Below are 15,370 nucleotides of genomic sequence, written 5' to 3'. Positions count from 1 at the left end.
GAAAAAAAAAAAAAAAAAAAAAAAAAAAGATTGGTCAATGAGTTAGTGATAAGCATAGAAGAGAGTCTTTGTGTCTTGGTTCTAGTTCATTGCTCTTTCTAGGTACTTCTCTTTTGGGGATAAAGTCTGAAATTATTAATGTGGCCTAATAAGACCCTACCCCTCTTTCGCCTCTTCTCATGCCGCTCTATGCTCACTCAGCCTTCGCACCATGTTGGCCTTTTCTAAGTTCATCGAAAAACGTTACCTTCTTTCCTGCCTCAGAGCCATAATAATTGATGTGTCTTCTTTTTGGAATGTTCTTTATCAACCTTTCCACATGGATAGCTGTTGAAGCATTACTTCCTTAGAGAAGCTATTCTGATCCTTGTAGTCCTTCAGGCTACATTAAATACCTTTGTTAGACAGCCACCTGACATTCTATATTTTTCTTTCTCAGCACTTATTCTAACTGTAATTCATAGTTACTACCTAAGCATTTATTTAATACCTCCATTAAGGCAGGGACTATTTCTGAGTTGCTTGTTGTTGCACCTCCATTGTTTAGCACAGTGTTTAGTTAATAGTACACATTTAATAAAGATTTGCCATTGAAAATTTCATCTGTACTGGAAATGTGCTTGAAAAGTACCAAGGTTGGTTCATATATCCATTTCTACTTTAAATGATAATGCTGGAATGAGAGCTAGAGAATTCTTATTCTAGCTCCAGTACCAGCTATATGATCTTGGGGGTGCTACTTCTGTTCTCTAGACCTCAGCTTGTCAGTGTAATGAAGAGGTCAGACTAGACTAAATGATCTGTTAAGCCCCTTTCAATTCCAGGTACTAAGTATGTTATTGTTCAGCTTACCAAAATTTTAATGCTGGCTACTTTATTAAAACTGAACTAATAATAAAAGTAGGTTTTTTTTAGCCATAAAATAGTAAAAGCATTTCTTAAAGTGCTCCTATAAAATATGAGTGATTTTATAATTTTGAAAAATATTTAACAAGGCTCATTTTTACATGTATGCACTGCATGTCTTTATATATTTTGGATAAAGAGACAATTCAATATCCCAAACAACCACTGAACATTTTTCAAAATTGAAATGGAAGAACCTATACTTACGAAAACAGTCTTCACCAAAGTATAAATGTTTAAAGGACTTTGGCTAAGCCTGTTATAAGCTTTACTGCATTGTTGATTTTTTAAACCTCAATGTTGTTTGGAAATTAATATTCATTATTATCGTCATTATGACTATGAACTGTGTTCTGAGAATCTTACATGGAATGACTTTTGTAAATGCTTATGTAATAGTTAATCAGAGTTTAACCTTTTTCCTTCCTAAACCATTAGTTTGCAAAGGAGTTTTCTAACTTAAAGCTATTTATTTGAATAACTAGTATTTTATATTCTTTCAGAAAAGGATGCAGTAGCATTTAGGGAAACTTTAAATTTATAAGTAACTAGGCTGAGAAGAAAAATCAGTACTACAATTTGTGTTAGAAAAGTGTAAGATGGGTTAGTGAAGCTAGCAGTTATTGAGGAGCTATCTAGTCAACATTCTAAAAATGACTTCAAGAGAATAACTTCTTGTAAAACAGTATAATTTAATTTGCACTGAATTTATTTTCCTTTTATTTCTTAAAACTCAACACCATGAAATTATTCATTACATTTACAATAAATATAATCGTATACCACTGCTGTTGCCTCATTTATAGAGAGAATATCTCTCCTCCCTAACATCCAGGGATTTTATATATAGCACATTAATTCAGAAAATACTGATTGGTTATCTCTTATTTGCAAGTCACTATTGTTGATGCTAGGCATTCAAAAATAATTAGGTTGGGCTTCCCTGGTGGCGCAGTGGTTGAGAGTCTGCCTGCCAATGCAGGGGACATGGGTTTGCGCCCGGGTCCGGGAAGATCCCACATGCCGTGGAGGGGCGGGCCCCGGGGGCCGTGGCCGCTGAGCCTGTGCACCCGGAGCCTGTGCTCCGCAACGGGAGGGCCACAACAGCAAAGGAGTTTTCTAACTTAAAGCTATTTATTTGAATAACTAGTATTTTATATTCTTTCAGAAAAGGATGCAGTAGCATTTAGGGAAACTTTAAATTTATAAGTAACTAGGCTGAGAAGAAAAATCAGTACTACAATTTGTGTTAGAAAAGTGTAAGATGGGTTAGTGAAGCTAGCAGTTATTGAGGAGCTATCTAGTCAACATTCTAAAAATGACTTCAAGAGAATAACTTCTTGTAAAACAGTATAATTTAATTTGCACTGAATTTATTTTCCTTTTATTTCTTAAAACTCAACACCATGAAATTATTCATTACATTTACAATAAATATAATCGTATACCACTGCTGTTGCCTCATTTATAGAGAGAATATCTCTCCTCCCTAACATCCAGGGATTTTATATATAGCACATTAATTCAGAAAATACTGATTGGTTATCTCTTATTTGCAAGTCACTATTGTTGATGCTAGGCATTCAAAAATAATTAGGTTGGGCTTCCCTGGTGGCGCAGTGGTTGAGAGTCTGCCTGCCAATGCAGGGGACATGGGTTTGCGCCCGGGTCCGGGAAGATCCCACATGCCGTGGAGTGGCTGGGCCCGTGAGCCGTGGCCGCTGAGCCTGTGCACCCGGAGCCTGTGCTCCGCAACGGGAGAGGCCACAACAGTGACGGGCCTGCGTACCGCCAAAAAAAAAATAATAATAATAATTAGGCTGATCATGACTTCAGTAAGCTTACAGTCTATCAAGCATGATAAGACATGTGCATAACTAAACACAAAGTTAAAAAAAGGAATAAGCATTGCAGGAAAGGTGCAAATCAACTGTTAAGGATCTTTATCTTCCATCTCCTCCAGAGCTATATGCTTGTTCCAAGACTTTGAATCCTCCTCAGCTCCTAATACAGAGCCTGGCATATGGAACATATTCAATTAATGTTCGCTTAGAAGATGAGCTATTTGTGAAATTGTTCTGCAAACTTATGCCTATTCAATGAATGGCATTCTTTTCTCCAAGTCAGATCTAAAGTCTTCAATCTGAAAAGCTCTATACTTCTGTCTAAACTAATATATTTTGTTAGGCAGAATGTGAAAATTTTTATTTTCATGAGCACTTTCTATCTCTACATTGGACTCTTAATTTCTTATTTCTATTTCAAGGCTCATTCTACTAAATCTTACCTGATATTCTACTGTCCAGTTTACCCCGGTCTGTGAGTTTTACAGACTGTGGCTATACTTCTTCCTGCCTCTAACATATCAGTAACCAGAAGGCACAAGGAATTCCAAGGAATCAGCAGTTCTAAGGCAGCTTGCCTCTCTTAGGTACAAGCCTTTAGAACGGAATGTAAAATAGATGATTGTCGAAACTTTACAGGGAGCAATGAACGCTATTCTGTTTCTCCAAGGCAACTATGTTGTTCAATTATTCTGAAGGATTTCTGAATTTAGTCAGCCTTTTAAAAAATAGATTTGTGTCCAAAGGTTTGTTTTTCTGCTTTTCTTCACTAATTGAAGTTCCTTGAAGGACTCAAGATTGAGTAAAATTGACTTTCTTCTGATCTTGTGAATCATGAGGTAAAATGAAGGCATAAATGATGTCTAAGGACTCTTGTCTCTCGAAGATTTCCTGACTCTTTAATACTCAATAGTAAGGCATATTGGTCATGATACCAGCCACCATATAGCCAGTACTTTTCCCCTCCATTTAGTGTAGAACTTTTCTTCACTGGCTCAGCATCCACCCCCCACCCCTGCGCCCCACTCCCTTTGAAGACACCCCGCGCCCCACTCCCTTTGAAGGAAACAAGGAAAAAGGAAACAAGATAGTCCTTTCTTTCCCCCGAAGTTCTAGCAGTTTGACTGACTCTTACTTGTGAATTTTTCTTGCCACTGAGTCATTGCACATACAGAATTATGAAACTTTAATTTCTTTAGAGGCTTGTTATATTAGAAAAATTGGTCCAGAGAAAGCAACAGTCATGACATAAGCACATCTGGCTCTTGCAAGTTATTCTTTATTAAGCTTTCATTTAATTACATGTGCTGAAAGGTCTGTAATTTTTTTTATTTGTCCATCTGAATGGTAGTAATGCTGGAAATTACGTACAAACCACCTGTTTTTCCTCCCCTACTAATATGGCAAAGTTTGAGCTATTTTCTCTGTGGTTAATGAACTAGGAAGCTTTCTATTTATTATGATAGAAATATGACTATCAAGGTAGTCATAATCTTGATGGTTTAATTCTTGATGATAAGAAGAAAAGAAGATATTTGAATGGCATTTTCAAGCATGAAATTGTGTTAAAATTGAGGTATCTGAATTCTGGTTAGCCATAGCAGATTAACACATTCATTTATCACCAATTTCACCCCAAAGCTAATAACTCTACAGTTAAGGATTTCACATCCTGTGCTAGGAAAAAGAAGCTTGATTCCCCCCCCCCCCCACAAATCTGGCTATATTCTCTTTTGGATTATGTTATATGCTGCATAGAAATAAGACCCTGAGGAAGGAGGGACTGGCATTGGGCCTCAGGGATCTTGAGGGCAGCACTCTTATCATCCAGAAGGGTCAGCATCCCCAGAGAAGTTTAGTCAGTATTGGATTAGAATGATGTTCTTCCAGAAATCCCTAGGAAAGTTTAGATCAGTTTCTTAGTCCATGAATATTAAAATTACATGAATGGACATACCGACTTTTAAAGAACTTTTATGAAGATTTTAGGTACTAGGAAGAATATTTGAGACCATTTAGTCAAATTCCTTTTTGTGTGACTGAAGACACTGAGTCCTAGAGCAATTCAATCCTTTGTTTAGGGTCATAAACTTATTTCTAGAAGGACCAGGAACAGAATAATGACTCCCATATCATTGCTCTTTCTTTCTGTTATACTGTTTATTCTCTTTCATTTTCCTCTTTAAAAATAGTGAAAGAGAAATTGCAGGGCTGTCAGAGAAACAATTATCTAACAGTACGGTAAGTTGTTTTTGAAACTCCATTTCAGCTGCATTTAAAGAGATGATGTTTGTCTTCCCTCTTTTGCAGCAGCTCTATGCCGCTCAGCTGGCCAGCATGCAGGTGTCACCTGGAGCAAAGATGCCATCAACTCCACAGCCACCAAACACAGCAGGGGCAGTCTCACCTACTGGGATAAAAAATGAAAAGAGAGGGACCAGCCCGGTAACTCAAGTTAAGGTATTTGCTTTGCAGGATTATGGAAACAGTTTGGAAAATAGCTTCACAAGAAAGGTAGTGAACCAGGCTGTGTTGGGAATAAACGGCAGGAAGCAAAACAGCCTAAAGGAACCCCAAAATGCTCCTCTTTATTGTAAATTTCATGATTGAGCACTGAGAAACAGGTGTTTCCCTTCTGATAACAATAGTGCCATATTGTGAGATCTTCACCTATATCTGCACACTTACTTCTCAAGAATTTTTCCCCTTTGGATTCTGGCGTTTATTTTTCAATGTTCATTGGCATGAATGGCCATGGTTTTATTACCAGTCTTTGTCATAGTCTTGTGACACTTCTCTCTAACTTCCTTAAACAGGTGGGGAGCCAACTTACAGTGCTAGAGGAGGAGGATATCAAAACTTTAGATTGACAAAATAGAACCCAGTGCTGGACCTTATATGGTTTGTTGATAAAGCTCTCTCCTTCAAAAATAGTTATAAATGTGGTGGCTCTGAGGAATGAGTGGTGTCATAATGTAATCATGCTTTGATGCCATATATAGCTGTGATAGGATAAACAGGATTGCCCAAGTTATGACTGAAACATTAATAGATCCTTTCCTCACTGATTTTCAGTGTCTTAAAATGGGGTAGCCAGGAGGTGCTTGGTGACAGAGGGGAACTGATGATCCAGTCTAACTTTGTGCTGCAGCTGGTACTTATAGGTTTTTGCGATTGCCTTTGCTTCCTCTATTGAATTAACAAATTCAGACAGCTCAAAGAAACAATTGTTTTGTATCACTGACTTACCTACTTTGCGGGATATGTTAAGCACAGATGTAGTATTGTAATGTGCCCGAAGTACTGCACTTGGAGAAATTTTGCAATTATTTTTAACTCATTACATGGGAAACATCTAAGGCCAACAAAACAGCATTGAAGGCCACAGAATTACTTAAATTGTTTTATTTTCTAAAACTTGCAGATAGGGACTTAGAGATTTCAGGAAAGCCCTTAAAAAATATGGATCCCAAATACCAAAGATAAAAAAAGTAAACATAATTAGGATGGATAGTTCTGCCAGTGCCCACCCAAAGGAATTAATTTAATGCCACCCATGCCTTTAGATTCTCCAAAGAAGTAGATGAACATTTATGCTTTGTTGTTAGAAATATTGAGATATGACAATAGGCGGTTTACATTTAATAAGATAGTATTAACTTATGGAAACAGACTATTTATTTTGTGTTCCAAGAGTTTCTTTTTGTGAATAAGAGAACACTACCACTCAAACCAAGGCACTTTGTTTAATTATAGTTGTTGGAGTATAAGCATATCAAACATCAGTGACTTGAGGTATTGAGTATTAGATACTTTAACATGAAAAAGCCATTTTATAAGTGGGTTGGCCAAATGGAACTGCACCAAACCAAGCCTTTACTGGATGAGTAAAATGTTCCCTGGTTAGATTCAAGTTTATATTTGCTTTTACCATTCCAGTTTTGTGGGCCAACTGAATTTTATTACTCACTTGACCGCATGCAAATTCTTAGGGAGCTCTCTATATAATTTGACTTGACTATACTTTATGTTAATAACAAAGGAGGCATTTATTATACTTATTAGACTGTTTATTGTATGTGTGAGTAAAAATATATAGACCAAGACATAAAGCAAATGTTTTAAATTTTTAAAATAGCTCCTACCTATTATTACAGAAGTTCTGAAAATAATCTTATATTTTGCTAATTGAAAGAATTATGGTCACTAAAATATTTCATGTTTCTCTCTGTAGTCATTCTTTCCCACACGACTGCGTGACATAGGGCATTGTTAGCTGAAGGTAACAAAAATAAAAATAGATGGTCTTCCTTTCCTTTTTTCCCCCAGAATTTTTATTTGCTATAATTGTCAACATCAGGAGTAAGGATGTTTCTGTTCAAATGTCAGTTCTGTCACTTTTACTAGAGCTTCCCATGCTCAGTGGCATTGTTGGTGGAAATGGCAATTATTGAATTATAAGAATAAATAATAATATAGATAATAAATAAATAATAAATAATATATTAGAATATACAGTCATACCTTTTTTATTTATTTATATTTTATAAATTTATTTATTTTAATTTTTGGCTGCGTTGGGTCTTTGTTGCTGTGTGTGGGCTTTCTCTAGTTGTGGAGAGTGGGGGCTACTCTTCAATGCAGTGCACAGGCTTCTCATTGCAGTGGCTTCTCTTGTTGCGGAGCACGGGCTCTAGGCACGTGGGCTTCAGTAGTTGTGGTGCGCGGGCTCAGTAGTCATGGCTCGTGGGCTCTAGAGTGCAGGCTCAGTAGTTGTGGTGCACAGGCTTAGTTGCTCCGCGGCATGTGGGATCTTCCCGGACCAGGGCTCGAACCCGTGTCCCCTGCGCTGGCAGGCAGATTCTTAACCACTGCGCCACCAGGGAAGTCCCATAACCTTTTTCATTGAGCTTCATTTTATTGTGCTTCACAGCTATTGCACTTTTTACAAATTGAATGTTTGTGGCAACCCTGTATAGTCAGATGATGGTTAACATTTTTTTAGCAATAAAGTATTTTTTAATTAAGGTATATATGTTGTTTTTTTAGGCATAATGCTATTGCACACTTAATAGACTACAGTAGTGTATAAACGTAAGTTTTATATGGACTGGGAAACCAAAAATTCATGTGACTAGCTTTATTGTGATATTTGATTTACTGCAGTGGTCTGGAACCAAACCCATAATATATCTGAAGTTTGCCTATATTCAAAACTGAGTAAAACCAGGTGTTATAAACTCCATATATTCAAGAATGTAGAGGAAAACATGAACATTATAGGACAAGACATGGAAAACTTATATTGAATGTCTGGAGATGAAAAATACAGTGTTTGAGATGAAAAGTACTCTGGATTAGTACTGATTTGGAATAGCAACAGATTAGATATTATAGAAGAAAAGACTAGTGAACTTGATGACATAACAATGAAACTGTCCAAAATGAAATACATAGTAAAAAGACTATCAGTGCTGTGGAACATCAAATGGCCTCATATATGCAACTGGAGCCCCAGGAGGAGAAGGAAGGGACAGAAAAATATATTTGAAGAAGTAATGGCTGAAAATTTTCCAAATTTGAGGAAAACTCTGAACTCAGGTACCTTATGAAGCTTGGTAAACCCCAAGTAAAAGAAATGTGGAGAAAGCTAACTAAATACCTAGTTTATAAATCACTATTATTTAGATAGGAGTAAAGGAACTAACTAGTCTAATATCCTTTGAGTTCAGAGCAAAGGCAAGTAAATTGTAATTAAGCATATCAGATAATTTCGACATTTGTAATGGATACAACTATGTTTCCTGAGAACCTATCTTATGTCTGGATAGAGATAAAAGTGCATTGCACCATAGTTGTGCCAGATTACTTATTTCCTACCAAGACAAACAAACAAACAAAACAACAGAATAAAGCTAGGGTATCCCTACATTACCAAGTGACTTATTTTAGCTGATAGTTTAGTAGAAAAAGGCCCTGGGATTTGGAGCCCAATAAACTATAATTCAAATTTTGTCCCTCCATGTATGACTTTGGACAGTCATTTTATCTCTCTGACTGCTTCTTCCTTTGTAAATTTAGAATACTACTGCCCAGCCTCATAGAGTTATTGGTAGTTAAATGAGCTAATATTTGTGAAAATGTCTAGCACGGTGTTAGTACATAAAGGCTCCTCTGTGCATGTTATTTTCGTTTTCTCTCTCTAATCCTCCTTCCTGAGTACTGTTTTCTGGCATCCCTTTTTGTTCCCTCTTAAACAGTGACCATTAGTACTGGAAGAGACCTTAGAGATCAGCTAGAATCAGACCCTTTTTTCTGTAGATGAAGATATCGAGCCCAGAGAGGTCACATGTTTGCCACAGGGGAGAAAGTTCAGTTTCCAAGCTCTACTGTGTGTTTTAAACAATAACATTAAAAGCAAGTTCCCTGTGTCTTCTCAGAAGCAAAACAGGAGTTAACATTTGCTGACAATTTTATTTTGAACACAATAATGCAGATCTTAAAACTGAACATTTAAATGAATATGCTCATATTACAATTAAATTTCTAGAATGACGGAAGTGTTGTTAAGGGTGTTTTATGGCAGGATAAATGAAACAAAATAAAGGTGAGGAGCTTAGCTTTCAAGCTCCTGCTAAAACCAGAGTTACAAGCCAGGTATTTGAATACTGTGCTCAGTATAGAAAAACAGGCATCTTAAAATAGACATTCTGTAAATATATGTAGCAAAGAATATAAAGAGACATCACTTTAGACATGAAAAATAAATTGTATATAGCATGGTATGTAAAACATAATTATAATGTGTGCTTGCTCTTTGCAAAAATTAATTTTAAACATAAATAGAGACCAGAATATAGACCATGAAGAGTGCCCACACCCAGGAAGCCACATAGAAGCCATGCTGTGGCATGCGGCTCCCTGGGCAAAGGCCCAGAAGAGCAGAGGAAGACTTTGTGTTTCCAGTTTTAAAGTACTTGCTATTGTTTGATTTAAAATATATATTAAAAAATTAGTGGCAGAGCCTATTTATAGTTCCAGGAACTTTTCAGAGAGAATAACACAAAAGCACTACAGAGCTGCTGAAATTTTAAATAATTCTTTGTGAATGCCCTAGGTTAATTTAGATCCCTGAAAACACATTAGGAAATGAAGCTGTAATGTGAGCTAATTCAGATTTTAATTTAGCAAAAAGAATGATCCAGCTACACAGTTAATGTAAACAGAAACATAACACAGGGAAATTAATGAGGTTTCCTTCTGATGAATCTTCAAGGAGGTAGATCATTAGCTTCTTTTGTTATTATTGTAGGAGAATGTGGCATTGTCTCTGAGGTATAAAATAACTGTGGCTTACTAAGTGATAATGTACTTCATTAAAAAAAAAATAATTATTTATGGTAAACTTGTAGGATGAAGCAGCAGCACAGCCGCTGAATCTCTCATCCCGGCCCAAGACAGCTGAGCCTGTAAAGTCTCCAACATCTCCCACCCAAAGCCTCTTTCCAGCCAGCAAAACCAGCCCTGTCAATCTGCCTAACAAAAGCAGCATCCCCAGCCCCATTGGAGGAAGCTTGGGAAGAGGATCCTCTTTAGGTAAATGGAAAGGTCAACACCAGGAAGAGACTTATGAATTAGGTAAAAGAAAGCAAAACATGTTTACTGATGACTGATTCTTGTTTCCAAAGTGTTCCTTAGTCCAAGAAAAAAAAAGTGAAAGTGAAAGTAAAATCTTTTCTACTGAAACATAACCCAGTTATAGTGTCTTGGGTGACTAGAACTTTTAGAAAAGGTTATAATATAAATCCTGCTGGGATGGGTTCTTCAGATGATGATGAGTTAGATCCAACACTCACAGACTTAGAAATTTCTGTGTTTGGTCAGTGCTTTGCCGCTGAAGCAACTCTAGGCAGATTAAGAGTGAACATGAACCCTCCAAGGGCCTAAAGGAACCTGGCCTAAAAGCTGCCTGCCAAAAGTCCAAAATTTATTTGACATTTTATATTTTCTTTGTAAAATGTTTGTGAATTTTACATCTTATCCCATATCAGTTTTGCATTGAAGCAAACATGAATGACACACTTTATTGCCATCATATGAAATAAAGTTAATGTCTAGTAAGATATGTCATAGTGATCCTCTGCCTCCTTACATTCTCTGATGTATTGCCAGGTATCTCTAGGGATATTCATACCCAGGTATGAGAAATATAGAGAAAAAAATGGGATTTGGCATCAGGCAGACTTGGACTGAGAGAGCCTTTACTTACTAGCTATGTGACCCTGTGAAAATTATTTAATATTTTTGAACTCAGTTTCCTAATCTCTGGAAGGGAAATATTACCTAGCTCATAGGTTGTTATGAGAATTAAAAGAGAAAAAAATATAAAGTGCCTAACATGGTATCTGGCACCCAGAAGGCATGCAATTTAAAAAGACTGGACAACCGAATAGCAACACATTTACATATACATGTGGAATGAAACAGTAATTGTGAAAGCACGAAAGCATGTAGTAGCAGAGAGCCAAATAAATATGAACATTATTGTTGCTATGCTCTATAAGTCTCTTAATTTTCAAATAAAGACACAAAATTTCAAAGGGATTAGGGACTAGAACTAGCATTTCTTCACCATATTACCTTCCTTGTGTTGTTGAATCCTATAGCCTGAATTGCTTCCTGTAATAAATAAAATAATGTGTAAGTGTAGCCATTTACAATTTAAAAAACCATTTTGCCTATCTTATCTCATTTGATTTTACACAATAATCCAATGAGTTAGGTAGTATATTATTATTACTCTCATTGTATAATAAATTGTGGTCTTAACAGTTAAAACGACTTGCCCACAGCCATGCAGGTATTAATTAGCAGAGTCAAAACTAGAATCCAGGTCCTCTGACATATAACTCAGTGCTCTTTTTATAAACTCACAGTTAGAATATATGCTGAGCTATGCTGAATCTAAGTGAATCTTCTGATGCTGAGATGTAAATCTTCCTCATTGAAACTGGGGACATTAGGATACATACAGCAGCCTATTCTCTTTTTGAGTTAGGATGCCTCTTTCAGGGGCCCAGAGGTTTTCGCTCCAAGTCAGTGGGATTGCTGTGGGAAAGAGAAATGAATCATTTCCAGCATGTGAATATGATTGCTGAATTGTTGAAAGTCGTGAGATGAGGGGAAAAAAAAGCCAACATGAGGATAAATAATAGGCTTGATCTTGAAATGGCCCTCCTATAATCCACTTCTGAATTTTGTTTGGAAAGCATTTGTCTCCTGTACTGAGCATTGTGAGGGACAAAGATGACTGTTTCACAGGCCCTGCTCTTATGGAGTTTATACCTCAGCAGAACGTATTCTTTAGATCGTGAGCTAGAAATGAGCTGAAGTAATAGCACTCTTGTCCAGACAATACTGGATAGAATTTTTTTTTTAATCAGAAAAGCTTCAGAGCAAAAGATATGGGTTTTCTATATCCTAAAAAGTGGCTGTTTAACTTTCTAGAACTTTTCCATAGGTAGTGTTGGTGATATTTTCTAAACTCAAGTACATACACACATGCACTGCACACACATAGACGTGTGATGTGAGCTTGATTGTAGTCTGATTTCCTCTGTCCCTTCTGTCTCTGTGAGGTGTGTGCACACACACACAGATACACACACACACACACACACACACACACACACATGCATGTGCTATGAAATGCTCATACTAGGATACATGCAAGCTGATCACATTAAACTTTATCACAGCAGCTGAAATCTGTCAGTCAGCAAGCAATTGCCTTCTTTTTGCCTAAAATTGGAAAGCCTCATCTAAAGTATTAATTTTAACCTACAGTAAAATGCAAGATGTGGAGGAAAATTAGTTTAATTTTGAATTTTGTCCTTCTGTGTTGCATGGAATATAATGAAAGTAAATGTTTTCACTTTATTTGAAGCTGTATACTTATGTGAAATCCATTCCCACACATACAGCCTTACTATCACGAAGACAGGGAACTGAGAACAGTGGGTGTTCGGGTTGCGGGTAGGAAATGGGTTGTCATTCTCTTGGTAAATAACTGAGGCAGCATGATGAGTAGAATGCTTCATTAACCAGCCAGTGATTGGGGAACAGAGAGTGCGGTATGTTCCTTCCCACGCCTTCTCTCCTGCAGTGGACATATGAACACACAGATATCTGCTAAAGGACACATGTAGCCTCACAGATTTTTTTTTGGCTGGGCCAGAAACAACTTTGCTGCATTAGCACACCAGATATAATGGTCAGCCTGCACAGATGTCTCTGCACCCATCCCCACCCCTTTCTTCACCACTACTGTCCCACTAACTGTTAGATATAGCCAGAATATATATATATATATATATATATATATATATATATATATATATATAATCTAACTGTTAGATATAGCCAGAATATATATATATATATATATATATATATATATATATATATATATATATAATGTATGTATGTATGTATGTATATGAATCTAGGAACCTTCATCTGTGAGGAGTTGTGTTGACAGAACCCAGATAAACTGAAACGCTGGTCCTCCGAGGGCTAAAAACACCACAGCACAGATCGGTTACCCTGGATTTCTGTGCTGTATTGCTATTTCTTAATAGCAAATGTGTCTCTTCCTTCTTCAGAGGATGTGATATTATACAGGGGAGTGGGTAGTAGCAGTATTTTTTAAGAGTCTAACCTTACAAGCCTCTAATAATGCATCCTGTATATGCAGATATCCTGTCCAGTCTCAACTCCCCTGCCCTGTTTGGGGATCAGGATACAGTGATGAAAGCTATTCAGGAGGCTCGGAAGATGCGAGAACAGATCCAGCGGGAGCAACAGCAGCAACAGCCACATGGTGTTGATGGGAAACTGTCTACCATGAATAATATGGGGCTGAACAACTGCAGGAATGAAAAGGTAAAACTTGCTTGCCTCCTTCTCTGGCTCTGCTAGACCCATTAACTCATTTTTATCTGGCTCTTTCTAGGCTCCCAAGCATCAAACTGCAGCCAAAGATTTGGGGTCCTAGCTTGAGGGCTTTCTTGCATCACACTTAATCATTAGTGCTGATTAACAAATACGCCCTTTCCCACTTAGTGTGGGTCACCTCCCAGGTACCCACCCAGGCACCCAACCTACCTGCCTATTGGTGTTTATCTGTCCCATTCCAAAAGATTTAGAAATATCTTATAATAAAGGGGCTGTATGAGGTTACAAGACTATCAGAATATTAAAAAAGGAAGAAGCATATATGCTCACAATGAAGGCTAATACATTACCATGACTCATCATTCAGTTTATTACTAAGCTTCCTATCTGCCTGAGCAAAATAGAAAACAAAGCAACTTACAAAATGCATTCATTTATTTTTTGATTCAACAAATTATTTATCGAGTGCTTATTCTGTATTAGACACTGTTCTAGGCACCGGAGATACAACAGTGAACAAATCAGACAAAAATCTCTGTTCTTATAGAGCTTACATTCTAATAGGGGAACACAGGTGAGGAAAAAATAAACAGTTAAATACATAACGAGTAATGTCAGTAACATCAGGAGGTGACTCAATGCCATGAGAAAAATGGAAGCAAGTTAAGGGAATAGGGAGTTATAAGATTGTTCTTTTAGATAGGTTGGTAGGGACTCTGCGGAAGTGTTACGGAGTAGAGAGATCTGAAGGAACCCCTGTGCAGGCCACATGAAGAGCATCCAGGCAGTGGGAACAATAAGCTTAGAAGCTCTTAGAGTGTAGGACCAGCAACAAGGAGGCCAGCGTGGCAAGAGCAGCTTGAGGGAAGGGAGAGCAGTGGGACGTGAAGTAAAGTGATAGCCTGGGGTAGAGTGTGTTAGACCTGTAGGCCTTGGAAAGGCTTTGTGTTTCACTCTGAGTCCTATGGGAATTCCTAGACTGGTTTTGTCCGGGGCATTGACATGATCTGATTTACATATAAAAGGATCATTCTGCCTAATGTGCAAGAACAGACTACAGGAGGTTAAGAATGGAAATAGGCAGACCAGTTGAGAGGCTATTGGCATACGCCGGGTGAAAAATTCTGATTATTTGATGAATGAATGATCCTTGCCATTCCTTGGCTTGTCTCTGCATCACTCCAGTTTCTTCCTCCCTCTTCACATGGCTATCTTCCCTCTGTGTATGTCCCCCTGTCTCCAAATCTCCCTCTTCTTATAAGGACATCAGTCATTGGATTTAGGGTCCACCCTAATCCAGTGTGACCTTATTTTAACTTGACTATATCTGCAAAGACCCTATTTCCTATAGATAAATAGACAGATTATATAAATATATAATATGTTAAATTAATCATTATTTGCCTCCTTCCTCCTCCACCTTGATTGATCCTCTTGGCGGGAGGTTCACATCAGGTAAGAGAGAAACTGTCTGGGGGAATGGTGGGTCTTTTGATGTTGGTTAAGCCATAAACTTTTATATATTGGGGACCTGCTATACACATGCCAGTCACCGGATCTGCTCAATCACTTAGGTGCCCCCCTCCCCATTAAGTGCTCCATCCTTGGCAATGGGCTCACAAACCAGAGCCCCTCTTTAAGAACTGCCTCAGTAGATGGTTACA

At 37.5% G+C, this 15,370-nt stretch overlaps 1 protein-coding gene across 6 annotated transcripts in view; it reads left to right on the top strand.

The window, feature by feature from the left end:
- SOX6 (SRY-box transcription factor 6) overlaps nucleotides 1-15,370 on the top strand; it is a 527,512-nt gene that overhangs the window by 433,153 nt on the left and 78,989 nt on the right. For 3 of the 6 annotated variants that reach the window (XM_007448581.1, XM_007448580.1, XM_007448583.1), the window contains 3 exons: nucleotides 5,061-5,210; nucleotides 10,163-10,346; nucleotides 13,507-13,694. In XM_007448581.1, the coding sequence (XP_007448643.1) occupies nucleotides 5,061-5,210; nucleotides 10,163-10,346; nucleotides 13,507-13,694 (522 nt within the window). Of the gene's footprint in view, nucleotides 1-5,060; nucleotides 5,211-10,162; nucleotides 10,389-13,506; nucleotides 13,695-15,370 lie in introns of all 6 variants that reach the window. The other 3 variants (XM_007448582.1, XM_007448584.1, XM_007448579.1) reach the window with 1 other exon arrangement.

Source organism: Lipotes vexillifer, unplaced genomic scaffold (genome assembly GCF_000442215.2).
Source record: "Lipotes vexillifer unplaced genomic scaffold, Lipotes_vexillifer_v1.1 scaffold519, whole genome shotgun sequence".
NCBI lineage: Eukaryota > Metazoa > Chordata > Mammalia > Artiodactyla > Lipotidae > Lipotes > Lipotes vexillifer.
This window is presented reverse-complemented; position numbering and strand designations above follow the sequence as displayed.